At 41.6% G+C, this 14,496-nt stretch overlaps 1 protein-coding gene across 10 annotated transcripts in view; it reads left to right on the top strand.

Annotated features, from left to right (window-relative positions):
* The window catches only part of SYNE3 (spectrin repeat containing nuclear envelope family member 3), an 81,575-nt gene that overhangs the window by 20,878 nt on the left and 46,201 nt on the right, over positions 1-14,496 (top strand). For all 10 annotated transcript variants that reach the window (XR_002440218.1, XM_021401620.1, XM_021401621.1 and 7 more), the window contains exons 2-7: positions 2,971-3,128; positions 5,934-6,106; positions 6,583-6,892; positions 11,644-11,805; positions 12,708-13,052; positions 14,119-14,255. Coding sequence is in view for 9 of the 10 variants with exons in the window: in XM_021401620.1 (XP_021257295.1) it covers positions 2,971-3,128; positions 5,934-6,106; positions 6,583-6,892; positions 11,644-11,805; positions 12,708-13,052; positions 14,119-14,255 (1,285 nt within the window). In the remaining variant the exon portion in view is untranslated. The remainder of the gene's footprint in view (positions 1-2,970; positions 3,129-5,933; positions 6,107-6,582; positions 6,893-11,643; positions 11,806-12,707; positions 13,053-14,118; positions 14,256-14,496) is intronic.

Raw genomic sequence — 14,496 nt, 5'->3', positions numbered from 1 at the left:
ATCCAGTAATCGTGTATTCTAGCCTTAGGATTGCTTGCAAAAAAGCTATATTACAGTTACTGCCAAATTTCAAGTAGCTTTGACAGCTATTCTTCTTTCCAAGCAGGCAGAAAGTCAGAAAACCTCCAACCCATGCCTTTAAGGCTTGTGAGGTCTTCCAAAATAGAAGGCCTTAGGAGTCCATTGCTAAGTGCTTTGCTGGGATCTGACTGCCCAGTGCTGGGAAAGAGGGAGGACGTGGCCCTACCAGGCAGACAGCTGTCACCTACAGCAGCTCATAGCCCAGGAAATCTGCCTGGTACTGGGTCAGAGTTCATGCTCAATTTAATCATCTTTACAATGCTGGATTGCATTAATTACTTGGTAGAAATCAGTAAATGATGTTATGCAGGCAGTTGGAGTAACAAGGTGTTTCTCTTCCTTTACAAACTGGTGATCTTAACATTGAAAAAACATTTTCCATGCTTCCTGTTGGCTGTGTGCAGGGAATGCCTGTGTGTGGGATGTGGGACTGTGCTTCTGGTTTTAAGACAGAAAATCCTCGCTCTCATAGGACGGCAGCATGAGGGCAGAGTGTGAGTAGGGTTTCTCTGTGAAAGATAGCAGTAGGTTTTCCAGTGTTTCTTAGCCCTACTTGACTGCCCTATGCTTTTTATAAGAAGTGAGACAGGAATAACACAGTGGTCTCTATGAGCTAGTTCATAGAGACTCACTAGAGTCCTGAAGCCAATTTTAAATATGATACGGATGTGACCAGGAATAGAAACCTCTCCTAGGAAATGAATGTCACTCTTCATCTGAGTCTATCCAGCAAATGTACCATGAGTTTTCATTTCATGAGAGCATAACTGGAATTGGCTTACACTCATGCATTCAGATACCATTTGCCCAGAAATGTATGTATGTAATGTGAAAGTAGTTAGGGGACAGTCCCTGTATGGCTACCAGTTATGTTAATGTGAAATGGAGCCCATCAGTCAGCTGCAGAGCTGTGTGCTCTCTTCTGCGAGTTAGATTATTATAGCTGGGAAATGGCAGTTCTGCACCAGTCACTGGAGGACGCAGCTACCTGACAAGTCTCTGAAAATAACATTACTCCATGAGCTGGCTTCATCCTTAGGACTCTTGTAATGCAAGTCAATGATTTTAGTTTTAATTATATATCCTATCTTATGCCTAGTAGCTGCTCCACACCATGCCACCCTCACTAAATCCAGTACATCCTGTTCTATTCTTTAATTTCTTCAAGGCGAAGTCACTCTTCTTTAAAACTGCCCTCTAGCTCTGAGAGTTACAGCTTTGAGTTTTACCTTGTCTGCCATCTCCCACTCCCTTCCATGCAAACGCAGCTCCCCATGGCTGCACAGTGAGACTGGACCCATCCTTGGGGGCAGGATAGCTGCTGATCTATAGGTGCAGTACTCTCTCTGACATGGAGCTGTTGAGCATCAGGCCTGCTGAAGGCTGAGGAGCAACAATTTAGACTGTTTTTGTTGCCAGACTTCAGTGTTGTGCGTGCAAATGTCTCATTTCTCCTGGTCTGACACGGAACAAAATGCACCAGGAGCTAGAGGGAGGAACATCTGATATGGCATGAATCCTTGTGCATCACTAAGAAGAACATCAGCAGGATGGTGAGAAGCTTTCTGCCACTGGGCAGGCACAGGATGGCTCTCCCTTATAAAGATGAAGCTGCTGAGAGTTAAAATGGTTACAAAACCCCTTCGGTCCAGCTTCACCAAAAGCCATGCTCTGCCTCACAGACTGAGCAGTTTCATCCACATGAATTGGAAACAGAGGGGACTGCTATAGCATGGAATTCTGTGCAAAAAACTCAGGCTCAATAATTAGTCCTCATGCTTTGTGCTGAGAAAATATTTCTATGATGAATAACAAAGAGTAAGAATATTTTAATTTACAGGAAACATTAGCTGCTTGGCTGGCGGTAGCTGTAGGATGTGATCCAAAACTATTTAATGTTGGTGGCTGTCTTTCTGTTCACTTCAGTAGAGCTGATGTTTAGGGGCTTCATTATGATTAATCCTTATTAGTCAAGTTCAGCAGGGCAGTGCCTAATGGCTGACAGAGGATGGCTCTCCCCTACTGTAGAGTTACTGTGTACTATCTGGGCAGCAGGGAGCCTGCAGCCTGACCAGAGAAGACACAAGAATATGTTAACAGAGCAAGCAGCCATCACATCCACTCACTATTTAGGAAGGGGAATGAGAGAGGGAGGGGAAAATGAAAAGCTCAGTGCAGCATACAAGAGCCTGGCATGGAATAAAAGAAATATAAAGAGAAGAAATTTATAAGTGCTGATGTTCCCACGTGATGGCTTCTAGTGCTTTGTTGGGGCAGCTGCTGGCCGGTTCCCATTGCATCAGTCTCTCCCAGACTCACTGCATGTGCCTTCAGACCTCTCCATGCTCTCAGCAGAACAAGTTAACTGAGGGCCTAAGCATCTGATGCTGATCTCACCAGCTTTAAAGGGCTTATAGAACTCTAAGTTAAGCATATGCCAATTGCTGTGCAAGTCTGGTGTCACGTTCTGTACATGAGCTTGGAAGGGCACAAGGAGTGTTTTGTACTGACTAGGCTTTGAGCAGAGACAGAATATGTTTGTGATTTATATAGCCAATCTGGAATACACCACAAACATCAAATTAATCTCATTCGAAAACTTTGAATTAAATCTGTTTATTTTTCTGGAGCCTCCCATTACTCCCTACCTTCTTTTTGTTTCCTGGTAGATTTTCATTTGGGAAAGCTGCAGTGCAGGTGTCTTCTCTGCACTCTGCTGAATGCTAGATGGGTGAAGTTTTTTGTATCATCAATAAAAAGGAAAGCTACAGCATCATTATTTTCCTCCCCTACCTCCCCCATGCACACCCCATCCTTTAGGTTTCCTTGAATGCATTCCTATTTAGATTTTAACCTAAAAGCTTAGTTTTCTTCTTATTATCCTTTCAGTTTCTTTGAATGCAATGACTCAGCAGCTACAGGATGAATTTGACAGCAGCGTGGAGAATGCAGAAGCTTGGATGAAGGCCATCCAAGAGAGACTGAGTATCAATGATAACACCAAGGGACCTCGATCTGCCCTAGAAGCCAGGCTGAGAGAGACAGAGGTAAGGGAAGAGTGATGTGGTGGTTCAGAAGTGGCTATCACTGCCAACAGTTGCACTTACTGCTGTGAGTTCTGGGGTTTTCTATTAGGAAGCTACAGGCTACATATAGCTGCTGGAATATTGGTCCTGTGTGGATGGGCTTGCCACTTTCTTCTTTCTAAGTTTTCTATCTGCAGAATTGTTACAGCCATTGCAGAAAAAGATGAGAACAATTTGACCACACTGGCTTCCAAGGCATTCTCATTGATTTGGAAGATGAGCAGCAGGTTTGCCAGGTTAAAGTGTTTACACTCTCCTATGAGCATGTTCAAACCTGAAAAGGAGACTGAGTTGCTACTTGTAATTACTAGATAGTGATTTGCAAAAGCCCAGTATATTACATGAGAGAATTGGACTTTAGTGTTCCATCTTCTTGAAGACTCTGGCACTGATAAAGAAAGATTGCAAGTGTCCTAGTAATGGCTGGTCTAGAGTAATCCACTTGTCTTTTTCCATAAGACGTGATAAGAAGATTTACAGCTCCCCTTTCTAATCCATCTAATTAAAAGGTGAATGTTTTCATTTTTTGTTGTTCTGACTTAATCTCTTGTATAACTCTCTCACAGAGATCCCATTGTAGATTGTGCCTGCTGTCTTACTGTGATGTTGCATTCATTAAATTCAGTTTCATTAGATGTTATCTTGCTCTTATAATCCCAGAAAATGATACGCTCCTTTTTCTCCAATTTATACCATTCATGATTAGAGGGAGTGGTGATATTTCTGTGAGGAACACTGAAACTGTTTTTATACTTGTATTACCGTCAATTCTAACTATCTGTACTTTAAACCAATCTTTAAATGAATATTTTCCATTGTAATTTACCCAACAGTACGCAGTTTTGTGTCTACTCAAGTTTGGACTGCTTCTTCTGAAAAAGTTTAACAGCTCTGAGAAAATATTGCAAGCTTACATGGAGAGCAAGGTGCTTTACATAATGTTGCAGCGATGTCTTCGTTTTTTTTTCCCTAGCTGCGACTTGCCTCTGGCCTAATATAAATACTGTTCTTGGAGTGATGGACGATGGCTAGACTGGCACGTCAATCATAAGAACCTAGAGTATTTCCTCATGGACTATGGATTTATTTCTGCCCTTAAATAATTTTCATCTTTTCTTTTTGTCTGGGAAACTGATATATGCAGTTTCCAAAACCAGGCAGAAAGTCCAGGAACTTGTGTAAGGAGAGTGGTAGTTTGGCAAAGGGAGTGCAGCCATGGCAGAGATACAAGTTTTAGAGATCTGTGGTGATTTCATATAGCTGAACTGAAGCATGTTGAATTTTGTGGGCTTTGGGGAAGATCTGTAACACACACAAAATCATGATAGATGAGATTTTCATTCTAGACTTTGGAAATTCATCATTCTAAAGAAAAACAAGTGTCTGTTCTCCCTTTCTGTTTGTACCTTACCCACCTGCTGCTCCCTCATCCTGCCTTCTTTGTCAGACTGGATTCCCTGTCCCCTTGTGGTGTGCTCACCACGTCACCTATTGCCTGCTTTTAAATCCAGTCATAATTTTTCAGTTCCTTTTTTTACATCTAGCTTGCAGTTGTTTTTTTCACGCTTCCTTCCTGTGGTTTATTTTCTGTTAATTTACTGATGAAAATGTCAGCAACGATAGCAATCATTTAAACAGATTTGAAGTAGAATGCCTGTACAACCACTGCTTTCTCTCTGGCTGTTGTTTGCTTTCACTTTAAGTTCCGGGAAAATGTCAGGCTTTGAACAGAGCTTTACTCTATTTTTTTTCCTGTTAAACAATAACTGTAGCTTTTATTTTCTCTCTCTACTCTTTATTCTGCTTTCTTGGATTCCTTTTATCACACTGTTCATAGTAGATAGTTGGTCCAAATACCTATTTGCATATAGCGTGCAGATGTACTGTGTACGTGCCAAAAAATAGTCTTTTCCCAAAATGTGAGTCTGGAAATTCAAAGGCCTGTGATTTGGTGTCACCTTTGCAATAACTGGATTGGCTTTTTCAATTTTATTTTATTTTCTTGAAACATATCCCGTGGGCCTAATATTTCCGTAAGTAGTTGCTAGCTTTAAACCTCTCAATGTTTTCATTATAGAAGACTTTTCCTGCAACTTGAGAGGCTGCAGAATGCCAGGAGTTTGTGGAAGAACAGCAAGAAAAGGCATTTGATTAGATCAGAAGTTTGTATAAAGTGATGCTGAAAGCTACACCCAAGTCTGGACATAGTTATTCTGTAATACTGTACAGAAATTGTGCTAATTTTCTGTCTTTGGGTAAGGAATGAAAGTTTGCTTCAGATAAGATAGCTTAATTGAGGTTCTTGGCTTTCTGATTAGTGCAAGATACACATTTTCACTAATTCATAGCTTAGCAATTTAGGATCAGAGTAAAATGTGGTAGCAGACAAAATTCCACTAATTAGTTTCTCTTGGCTTGTTTTCTGCTGCATCTTTTAGTTGCAATAGGAGACCTTTTAAATAGCTTCATGACTTTGTAATTGAGATGTGGAGATGGCCTTTTTTTTTAGCTAACAAAATGTTTTTCAACTGCCTTATGGTTTTCAGTTCAATTCAATCCTGTAGGATGGTTAAAAGTAAGGTTTAATGGTTAGAATGTTAACGATAAAGAACGAAGTCTAGATGGTTAAGGGGAAGTTCTTATTTTCCACTCAGGTGAAGCTTTGCAGCAGGGACTTAATAACTCCTGGAAAAAGCTAAGATTAAATTTCATCAGTTATGCTTGCTCCTTTTTCAAGTTTTCATTCTCATTTAATCTTTTTCATAGAAAATACGTGATCTGGAACCAGAAGGCATGTTGAAAATGGACTTGATTCTTGCGAAGGCAGATGCTGCTCTTCACTGTATCAGTGAGGATAAGAAACACGAAGTACTGTCTAAGCTGAGACACATTAAAGCCTTGTGGGAAGAGACAGCCATTTACATTACTCACTGTCACAGGTAAGAAAAGCACAACACTGTTCTATTTTATTTAAGTGTTTGTTTCATCTAGTGCCTTCACCAAGTGCTTTCTGCCTGGATTGCAGCTAGCCATAGTGGCTAATCCCAGCCCCATGAGCATATGGAACATCTTAGGGGAGTGGAGTAGGGCTGGGAAAGATGATGGCACCTCATCTCACTCTCCCTTCATCTCATAGAATCATAGAGTCAGTAAGGTTGGAAAAGGCCACTGTGATCATCTAGTCCAACCAAGTCCACCTCATGGACTTGAATGATGAGTTTTGCTAGACGTAGGTACCTTTTACAGAATATTTCCTCCCCAGAGCAGGGAGAACCTGAGAAGTGAATTGTGACCTTCTAAAATCAGTGCAGCTTAAAAAATGCCGAATTTTTCTTTGAATGCCTTTTGAGTTTGTCAGTCTGCACTGATCCCATCATGATTTCACCTAACTCATCTCTCTTGCTCTCCCCAACAGCCGTATTGAGTGGGTCTGGCTGCACTGGAGTGAGTACCTGAAAGCTCAAGATGAGTTTTACATGTGGATTCACAACATGAGGGTGACCTTGGAGCCTGACATTGAGTTGCAGCTTGGCTTAAAGGAGAAGCAGTGGCAGCTGAGCCATGCTCAGGTTCTGCTGAATGACGTCTTAAATCAGTCGGTCCTGCTGGAAACGCTGCTAGAGGAAGCTGCTTCCTTGTTCAACAGGATAGGTGATCCCAGCGTTGATGAGGATGCTCAGAAGAAAATGAAGGCAGAATATGAAGGCATCAGGGTAGAAGCTCAGGTAATAATGGGAGGTGTTTAGATTTCATCATCATACAGTATTGTTTACTGTCTGTGTTTCTTGAGCAATGGGGATTTCCTGGTAGGACTGCAAAAAGAAACAGAGCTGAGGACCTCTGTTCTTTCAGCCAGCAGACTGTTTGCAGGTCTTCATGTCTCAAGCTGTTAATTTTGATGCTGTCATGCTGTACTTTATAGTATGTTGTAAAGTGACTGCAAGCTGCTCGATGTGATCTAGTGTGAATCCTTTGTCATCTTTTGGTGCATCAGTGATCTTTGTATAGTCAGGTGCAAAGTATCTATTCACATGACCAAGCTTGCGCAGTAGTTGGAGGATGTCACAGTGGTTCAGGTCTAGAGCTGCAGAACTGAGAAACAGAGATAAGTCAGGCACAGCCCAACACTGAACTCAGCTGGCCTGTTCCAGAATCTGAGAGATTTCCACTGGACACAGATACTAACTCGTTCTTGCTGCTAATCTTCCACTCTAACAGCTGTTAGATAGGCTCATATAAGACATTCTAGTTTATCTTTCAGTGCCACTGATTTCCTTTGACCCTCCCTTCTCCAGGGTAAAGAAACTCAGATAAAGATAAGATTGGCCTTGTGGCATGGCTAAGGGGCTGAGATTTGCATATGGGGAGAAGAATTCAGTTTCTTAGTAGCCCGTATCAATAGAAATACTCAAAGGAATATTTGAGAGATATACAGAATCACAGAATCATAGAATTAGCTAGGTTGGAAAAGACCTACAAGATCCAGTCCAACCATCCACTAATAACCCCACTAAACCATGTCTCTCAACGCTGTATCTAAACGTTTCTTGAACACCTCCAGGGACGGTGACTCAACCACCTCCCTGAGCAGCCCATTCCAGCGCCTGACCACTCTTTCAGAAAAGTAGTACTTCCTAATGTCTCACCTAAATCTCCCCTGGCGCAACTTGAGGCCATTCCCCCTTGTCCTGTCACTAGTTACAAGGGAGAAGAGGCCAACCCCCAGCTCACTACAACCTCCCTTCAGGTAGTTGTAGAGAGTGATGAGGTCTCCCCTGAGCCTCCTCTTCTCCAGACTGAACAATCCCAGCTCCTTCAGCTGCTCCTTATAAGGCCTGTGCTCCAGACCCCTCACCAGCTTCGTCGCCCTCCTCTGAACATGCTGCAGGGCCTCCATGTCTTTCTTGCAGTGACGGGCCCAAAACTGGACACAGTACTCGAGGTGGGGCCTCACCAGTGCTGAGTGAAGAGGGACAATTACCTCCCTACTCCTACTGGCAACACTATTTCTGATACAAGCCAGGATGCCATTGGCCCTCTTGGCCACCTGGGCACACTGCTGGCTCATGCTCAGCCAAGCATCGACCAACAGCCCCAGGTCTGTTTCCTCTACACAGTCTTCCAGCCACTCTGCCCCAAGCCTGTAGCATTGCGTAGGGTTGTTGTGGCCAAAGTGCAGGACCTGGCACTTGGTCTTGAACCTCATCCCATTGGCTTCAGCCCAGAGATCCAGCCTGTCCAGATCTCTCTGTAGGGCCTTGCTACCCCCAGGCAGATCGACACTTCCTGCCAGCTTGGTGTCGTCTGCAAACTTACTGAGGGTGCTCTCAATGCCCTCATCCAGGTCATCAATAAAGATATTGAAAAGGACACACATATATACACATATATATAGGCACACATACCATATAAAGCTTCTTAAAATCTAATCTGTGTCTCATAGCGACTTCCAAGAATTCTGTAGGCTGGAATTACCTGCTGCAAATGCAAACAATTTTCATTACACTTGCTCTGCTCTCTGCCTCTGTCATAATGTTGCCTTCTATTTGTTCCCATGTCACATCTTAGTCCAGAGCAGAAGCAATCTCTGCTATCCCTCCCTGAGCACTGCTGTAACAAAAGGTAACTTCAGGTCACACTGGGAGAACAACATTGGGATGCTCATGCCACTACTATGCTTGCTCTGTGAATACTTTTTCTGTTCAGTGAATTCAAAGAATAACAAACTCTGCAAAACAACAAAAAACAGTTGGCAGCTTCTGTAAACATGGCATTCAGATATTTTTTAGTAATAAGAAAGTTAAAACTGCTAATGGCAAGTGTCTTCAAAAACCAGAGAGAATTCAGAAATTACATGTTGCAGAAATTGCAGAATTGCAGCATATAGGCTGTAGAGCCACCAACAGACTAGCAACTCAACACTGATTGTTTATTTTTAAAGGTTATCTTCACGATTAGGCAACTGGTTTTATAAGTAACAATATTCCTTGGAATTCAAGTGTTCTCTATCTAGACTGCAATTTCAAGTTCTCATTTAGTCCCTTCTAACGAACATTTATCTTTGGTTTTGAAGCAGGAGACAGTCATTAGACATTTTAATAAGGCAGTTCTTTCAAACAAGCAATTTAAATAGTTGGAGTCTGAATGTGAGCTCTCTGAGACTGATTTTATGTTGTGTAATTTCTCTGACTGAGTTGGATACATGCTGGTGTAAATGAGATCAGGAAGCGTCTCATAGTACTTAAGTAAAATATGTCTTTATGTCTCCAGCCAACTGAGGTGCCAGAAAAAGCTTTCCTTTGGCACTGGCTACAAATACCACATTTCACAGAAAGATGAGGTGAGGGAATCCAGCTAAGAAATCTCTCTTTCAGGAGGTAGGGAATAAAGAAGGGGGTTGAGAAGCCTTGGGTTTTGCAGATGAAGTAAATGCGGAGCTCATTAGGTAATGCAAAGGTTATAGGCACCGTAGGACTCACATTGGAAGGCACAATAGTAGTTAAAGAAACCCTTCCACCTCTTCCAATGGCAGAGAGGAATGAATGAAAGAGATGCAGGAGTTGCAGGAGGTTTGCTTTGGCCCCATGCATGATGAGAGATGAAATGTGAATTGCAGATGCCAGCTGAATGCCTGAGCTGCCTGCTGGGGTGGATTCCTGGTGTTTATAGATTACACTTGTGTTGAACAGCAGTTTTAGAGACTGTGCAGTTGTCCAGCTCTGTCAGAAGGGCAAACTCTTGGACGTGGATTCTGAAATGGTTTGGGGTTTTTTTTGACATTGCTTCTGTGGCAAACTTTTTTTTCCTTCCTTGTAGTACTAACACGTGCCCTTATCATTACCAAATTTTAAAAGAATATCATTTTTTATTAATTACATCAGCAGGGATATTTTTAGATGTGGCGGTATTTCACAAATGCTTTCCCTTGTCTGATAGCAAATAGCAGAGGCAGAATAACAATATGCAGAGGTAGATGGTTGTGTGTTAAAGCATAAATTATGACTGATAATGGTAAGAAAAGTTATGATATATTTTATGTTGATATTTAATCAAATTTATCAATTATGCCTGAGCACATCGATTTTAATCCGAGTTGTCTCTGTTAACTCAAGCCTACCTATTCATAAAGCCAACCCTCTAGTGTCAGGACTGAAAGAACCAGGAGAGGCTTCGGGAGCTTTCTGTACTCTGTTTGAGATGCCACAGAGGAATTTAAAGCTCAAAGTGCAAATTATTTTTAACCTCTATGCACCTCTACAAATTTGAGAATCAAGGCAAGGGGGCATAGCAAACAAGTGAAGTGGTTTTCATTGGATAAATCTTGGTTGGCCACAGAAGGCTCCAATCATACCTCTACTTTTGGTTTGCACAAGTCAGCAGAGATAACAATGTCAGTGTGGAAAAGAGACTGGCATGGTGCCACTGGGAGGATGGTGGCTTTGTATTGCACCACAGGCATAACCTGTCCCAAGGTGAAGGGCAAAGTCCCACCTGCAGCACAAGGGAGATCCTGGGCTCACTTATGCAGAACAAACTCAACTTGTATTAGTTAAGCACAGCCTTTCAAGGGTGCCGCATGCACTAAGAGCATTCCACAAGGCACAGGCTTTTTTCCTAAGGTAACCATAGTGTAATAGAATTGCTTTCCATGCCAACTGGTGAAGGGCAAGAAAAAAATCAGCCTGATTTGTAGGAAATAGTATTTGGTTGGATATTATATTAGTGAAACAGAAGAGAATTCCTCATGATTCACATAAAATATCCTTCAGCAAGGACTAAACTTCAGACGACAAACGAGGGTAGACTGAGTAGATATGATTTCATCTCAAGAGTGGTGCCAGACTGGATCTGCAGGAAGCAATTCACCAAGTACAGGCCCCCATAAGTTCAGGGATTATTGTTTTCTGGATGCACAGAGAAAATCAAGTGTACATCGCATAGACTTAAATTTGCTCCAGAGCTCTGAACTAGCACCAGTGCATGCTTTGTGATCTGCAAATTGAAAAACACAAAAACTCTTCAGCTACATTATTTCTAGGGATACCTTGAAGTGGACAGTTATTTTCTTTACCACCTGTTTAAATAACAAACACAGGAACAACGTGTGCCTGTAGCACAGTTTCTCTTTTTCGCATTTTTACGGCTAGGCAAAATCTTTTGTGTGCTCATCTTTATTTTCAAACCAGCTTCTGTCTCTGATCCTTTTCTAATGAGAGATTGGGAAGTTTTGGAGAGGAGAGGTGAGAAATTTGCCTGAGAGGACCCTGCAGTTTGTCTCTTCAGGAACTAGCCATAGAGACCCTGCAGCACAACAGGGACAAGCACTCAGGCACTGTTGTGTCCTGCTTCTTGTGGAAGCCAAGTGCTGTCGGGGCTCAAGGAAAGGGATTCTTGTTTGTACAATCTGGGTTATAGTGTAAAGGAGAAATAGCCAGATAAGCACTGTCCTCACTGCTTCTGATGTCTCCTGTTACAGAGCAGAGTGAAAATGCTTGAAAAGATAACTGAAGAGCACAAGCAGTACAGCACTAAAGTCAATCAGTTTCAATCGTGGATGAATGATGTGACGGAAAGATTAAACTGCTGCATTGGAGAAGCAACCAAGTCATCAGCAGAGGACAGACTAAAGGCACTGAAGGTCCTTAAATGATATAATTCTGACAAGGAAGCAGGATTGTGTGTTTTCCATGCCCGTATGTGTTTTTCAAACCACATAAGGGTGTGCTTGAGAAAAGAATTATGCAAACAAAATAAGGTGATCGTTGTTGTAATGTGGGTTATGGATAAAGAGTCATCAAAGGTCTGAAACAATTAGCATACAAGGCTCTCTCAACTGTACCAGGGGTTCCAGGATAGTCTGTTTTGGGTTTTGGTTTTGATTGGTTTTTGTGCTTTTTTTTTCCTTCTTAAAGACTGATTCTTCTACCATTAAGTGATTCTTTGAGCATCTCACCATTTTCAACTTTTTAAAGCAATGATGTTTGGTAAATATGATCCAAATAGAGCCTGCAGGCTCACAAGTATCGAGCATTTAGAATGGGTGATTAAAATACCAGTTTTCAATCACTGAATCATAGAATCACCGAGGCTGGAAAAGACCTAAGATCATCCAATCCAACCATTCACCCATCACCCGTATTTCCCACTAAACTATGTCCCTCAGAACAACATCTAAACTGTTTGAGAACATTTTATAATATTTTGGTACCATGCCTTAAGCTGTTCAGCTTTAAATCTCATCGATCTGTTTATTGGTACTTTGTATTGCCTGAAGCTCCTGTTTTCTTCACCAGGGACCTCAGGTGATAAGCATTTCTGAAAATCAAGCTAATATTTTCAAAATCATAGCAGTTACTAGTACACAGAAGGCAGTCAAATGACCCTGGCTTCTGGTCATTTGAAAAAAAGCATACCAAACTTGAAGTAAGTGAAGAAGAAAATATGTACAACTAGGAGAGGTGGTCTTATTTTCTGACTGCTTTCACCTTTTCCTCAGTTTTCCATTCCCACAGCTAATATTTATGTGATTTCTTTCTGCAGGAAATTGCCAAAAACATTAGGAGTGGTGCAAAGAAATTGAAGCATCTTGAAAATCAGTGCGCAGATGTGATTCAAAATACCTCCCCACTGGGAGCTGAGAGACTGAAGGATGAACTCGATGAGCTGCGAAAAGCCCTGGAGAAACTGAAACTGTTGAGCAGTGAGGAGGAGCAGAGATTGCTCAAGATCCAACAGACAGAAAGGGCCTACAAGTCCCAAGCCAGACAATTAGAAGCAGATATCCAGGAATTCAGAAAAGATCTACAGAAACTAGAAAATGATTTGGACCTTGGGGAAAGGGAAAAGACTGAAGATGAGTTTGTAGCTCAATGGAGAAAATGCAATGTAAGTTGTTGCCCTTTGTATGCCTAAAAAAAAAAAAAAAAAAAAAAAGGAATTAAACGTAGTCATAGATTGAACACACATAGCCACATCCAGCAAATGCCTATCCCATTGTTTAAAGGTTGAGAAGGAAAGAGTGGTCATATATATGAAACAGACTGAGGAAAATGAAGATAGCAACAATGGCAATAGCAACTATTTTAACCTTAACTCATTCTGCACAGTGAGGAGGTGGCTGGAGGATGATTTGGAATTTGTGTTGGGTTCACAGGAACCATATGCAAACAGAGAACAGTACGGAGCAAAAAACATTATTTTCCGCACTTAACGCAGGAAAAATAACGTCTTAGTGTATATACGAACATATATTCATCTACATACAATTGTGTCCGTAGAAAGACGCATACTTTGAGAGTATTTAGTAAGACCATATCTATGTTATAGCCTTCCTCTACATAAGGTGGATAACTGTATTTTCCTACAATCAGTCTTTACTACTCATTTCCTCCTGAGTGTTGTTTTTGCATTTATTATCACTGTTCAAAATACTTTTCATTGCTATTTGCACGTCTAGAACTCAGCAAGACTAACTATATGCAAAAAAATCCACAAAATACGAACTGGTTCAATTGTGTTACCTCAGGATGGGTTTTGCTTGTTATGTTTCCTTACATCATCAGAGAATTAATATTCCATACATAGGTGTTTCAGAAAGATTTGTTCCTGCACATGGAGGTGGTTAAGACTGTTCCAGACACGAATCTCATTATACACTGCAATCATTGAACTAAAACTGGGACTTGCTGTGATTCACTCAGTTCAAACAGTAAACCCCGCAGATCAGATGCAGAGGGTAAGCAGTGAGAGAACAGCAGAGAGCACCTGAATGAACAGAACAGTTCCTGAGAATATATTCTACTTTATGAATGTGCACATTTAGCCAGGAAAAAAGGCATCAGAAAGGGGACTTGGAGTTAACAATGTGAATACCTTGAGATGGCCTTACCACATCATTTCATGTGCCAAACACTACATATGATGTGACTTGTTTGTTCTTATTATGATTAAGGCAACAAGAGCAGTTCTGGCTGCAGAAGAGTCAAAGGTTGAGAGGCTGAAGGCTCAGCTTAAGGAACTGCTGCGGTTTTCCCAAGATGTGCAGCCGCACGCTGACAGCGTCATCTCTGCAATACAGCACTATCAAAGGTAGTGGGAAGTCTATGAGGGGGGGCTGGGGTAGGGTGGAAGTATCTCAGACATTGAAGGGATTGACAGACGCCTAAGAAAAAAGCAATAAGCCATTTGATTCTGGGTGACAGGTAGAAAAACGTGTTTTTTCTTATGGCATCGCCTCCACAATTCAGTAAACCTGTAATGTTAGCTGTTTGCTAGGAGTTGTAGGCTGCTGGCCATTTTCAGGCAGTAATCATGCATCATTAATGCTGTG

The sequence above is a fragment of the Numida meleagris genome, chromosome 6, assembly GCF_002078875.1.
Source record: "Numida meleagris isolate 19003 breed g44 Domestic line chromosome 6, NumMel1.0, whole genome shotgun sequence".
In the NCBI taxonomy this organism is placed as follows: Eukaryota; Metazoa; Chordata; class Aves; order Galliformes; family Numididae; genus Numida; species Numida meleagris.
The sequence above is the reverse complement of the archived record's forward strand: the minus strand, read 5'-3'. Positions and strand labels throughout refer to the sequence as shown.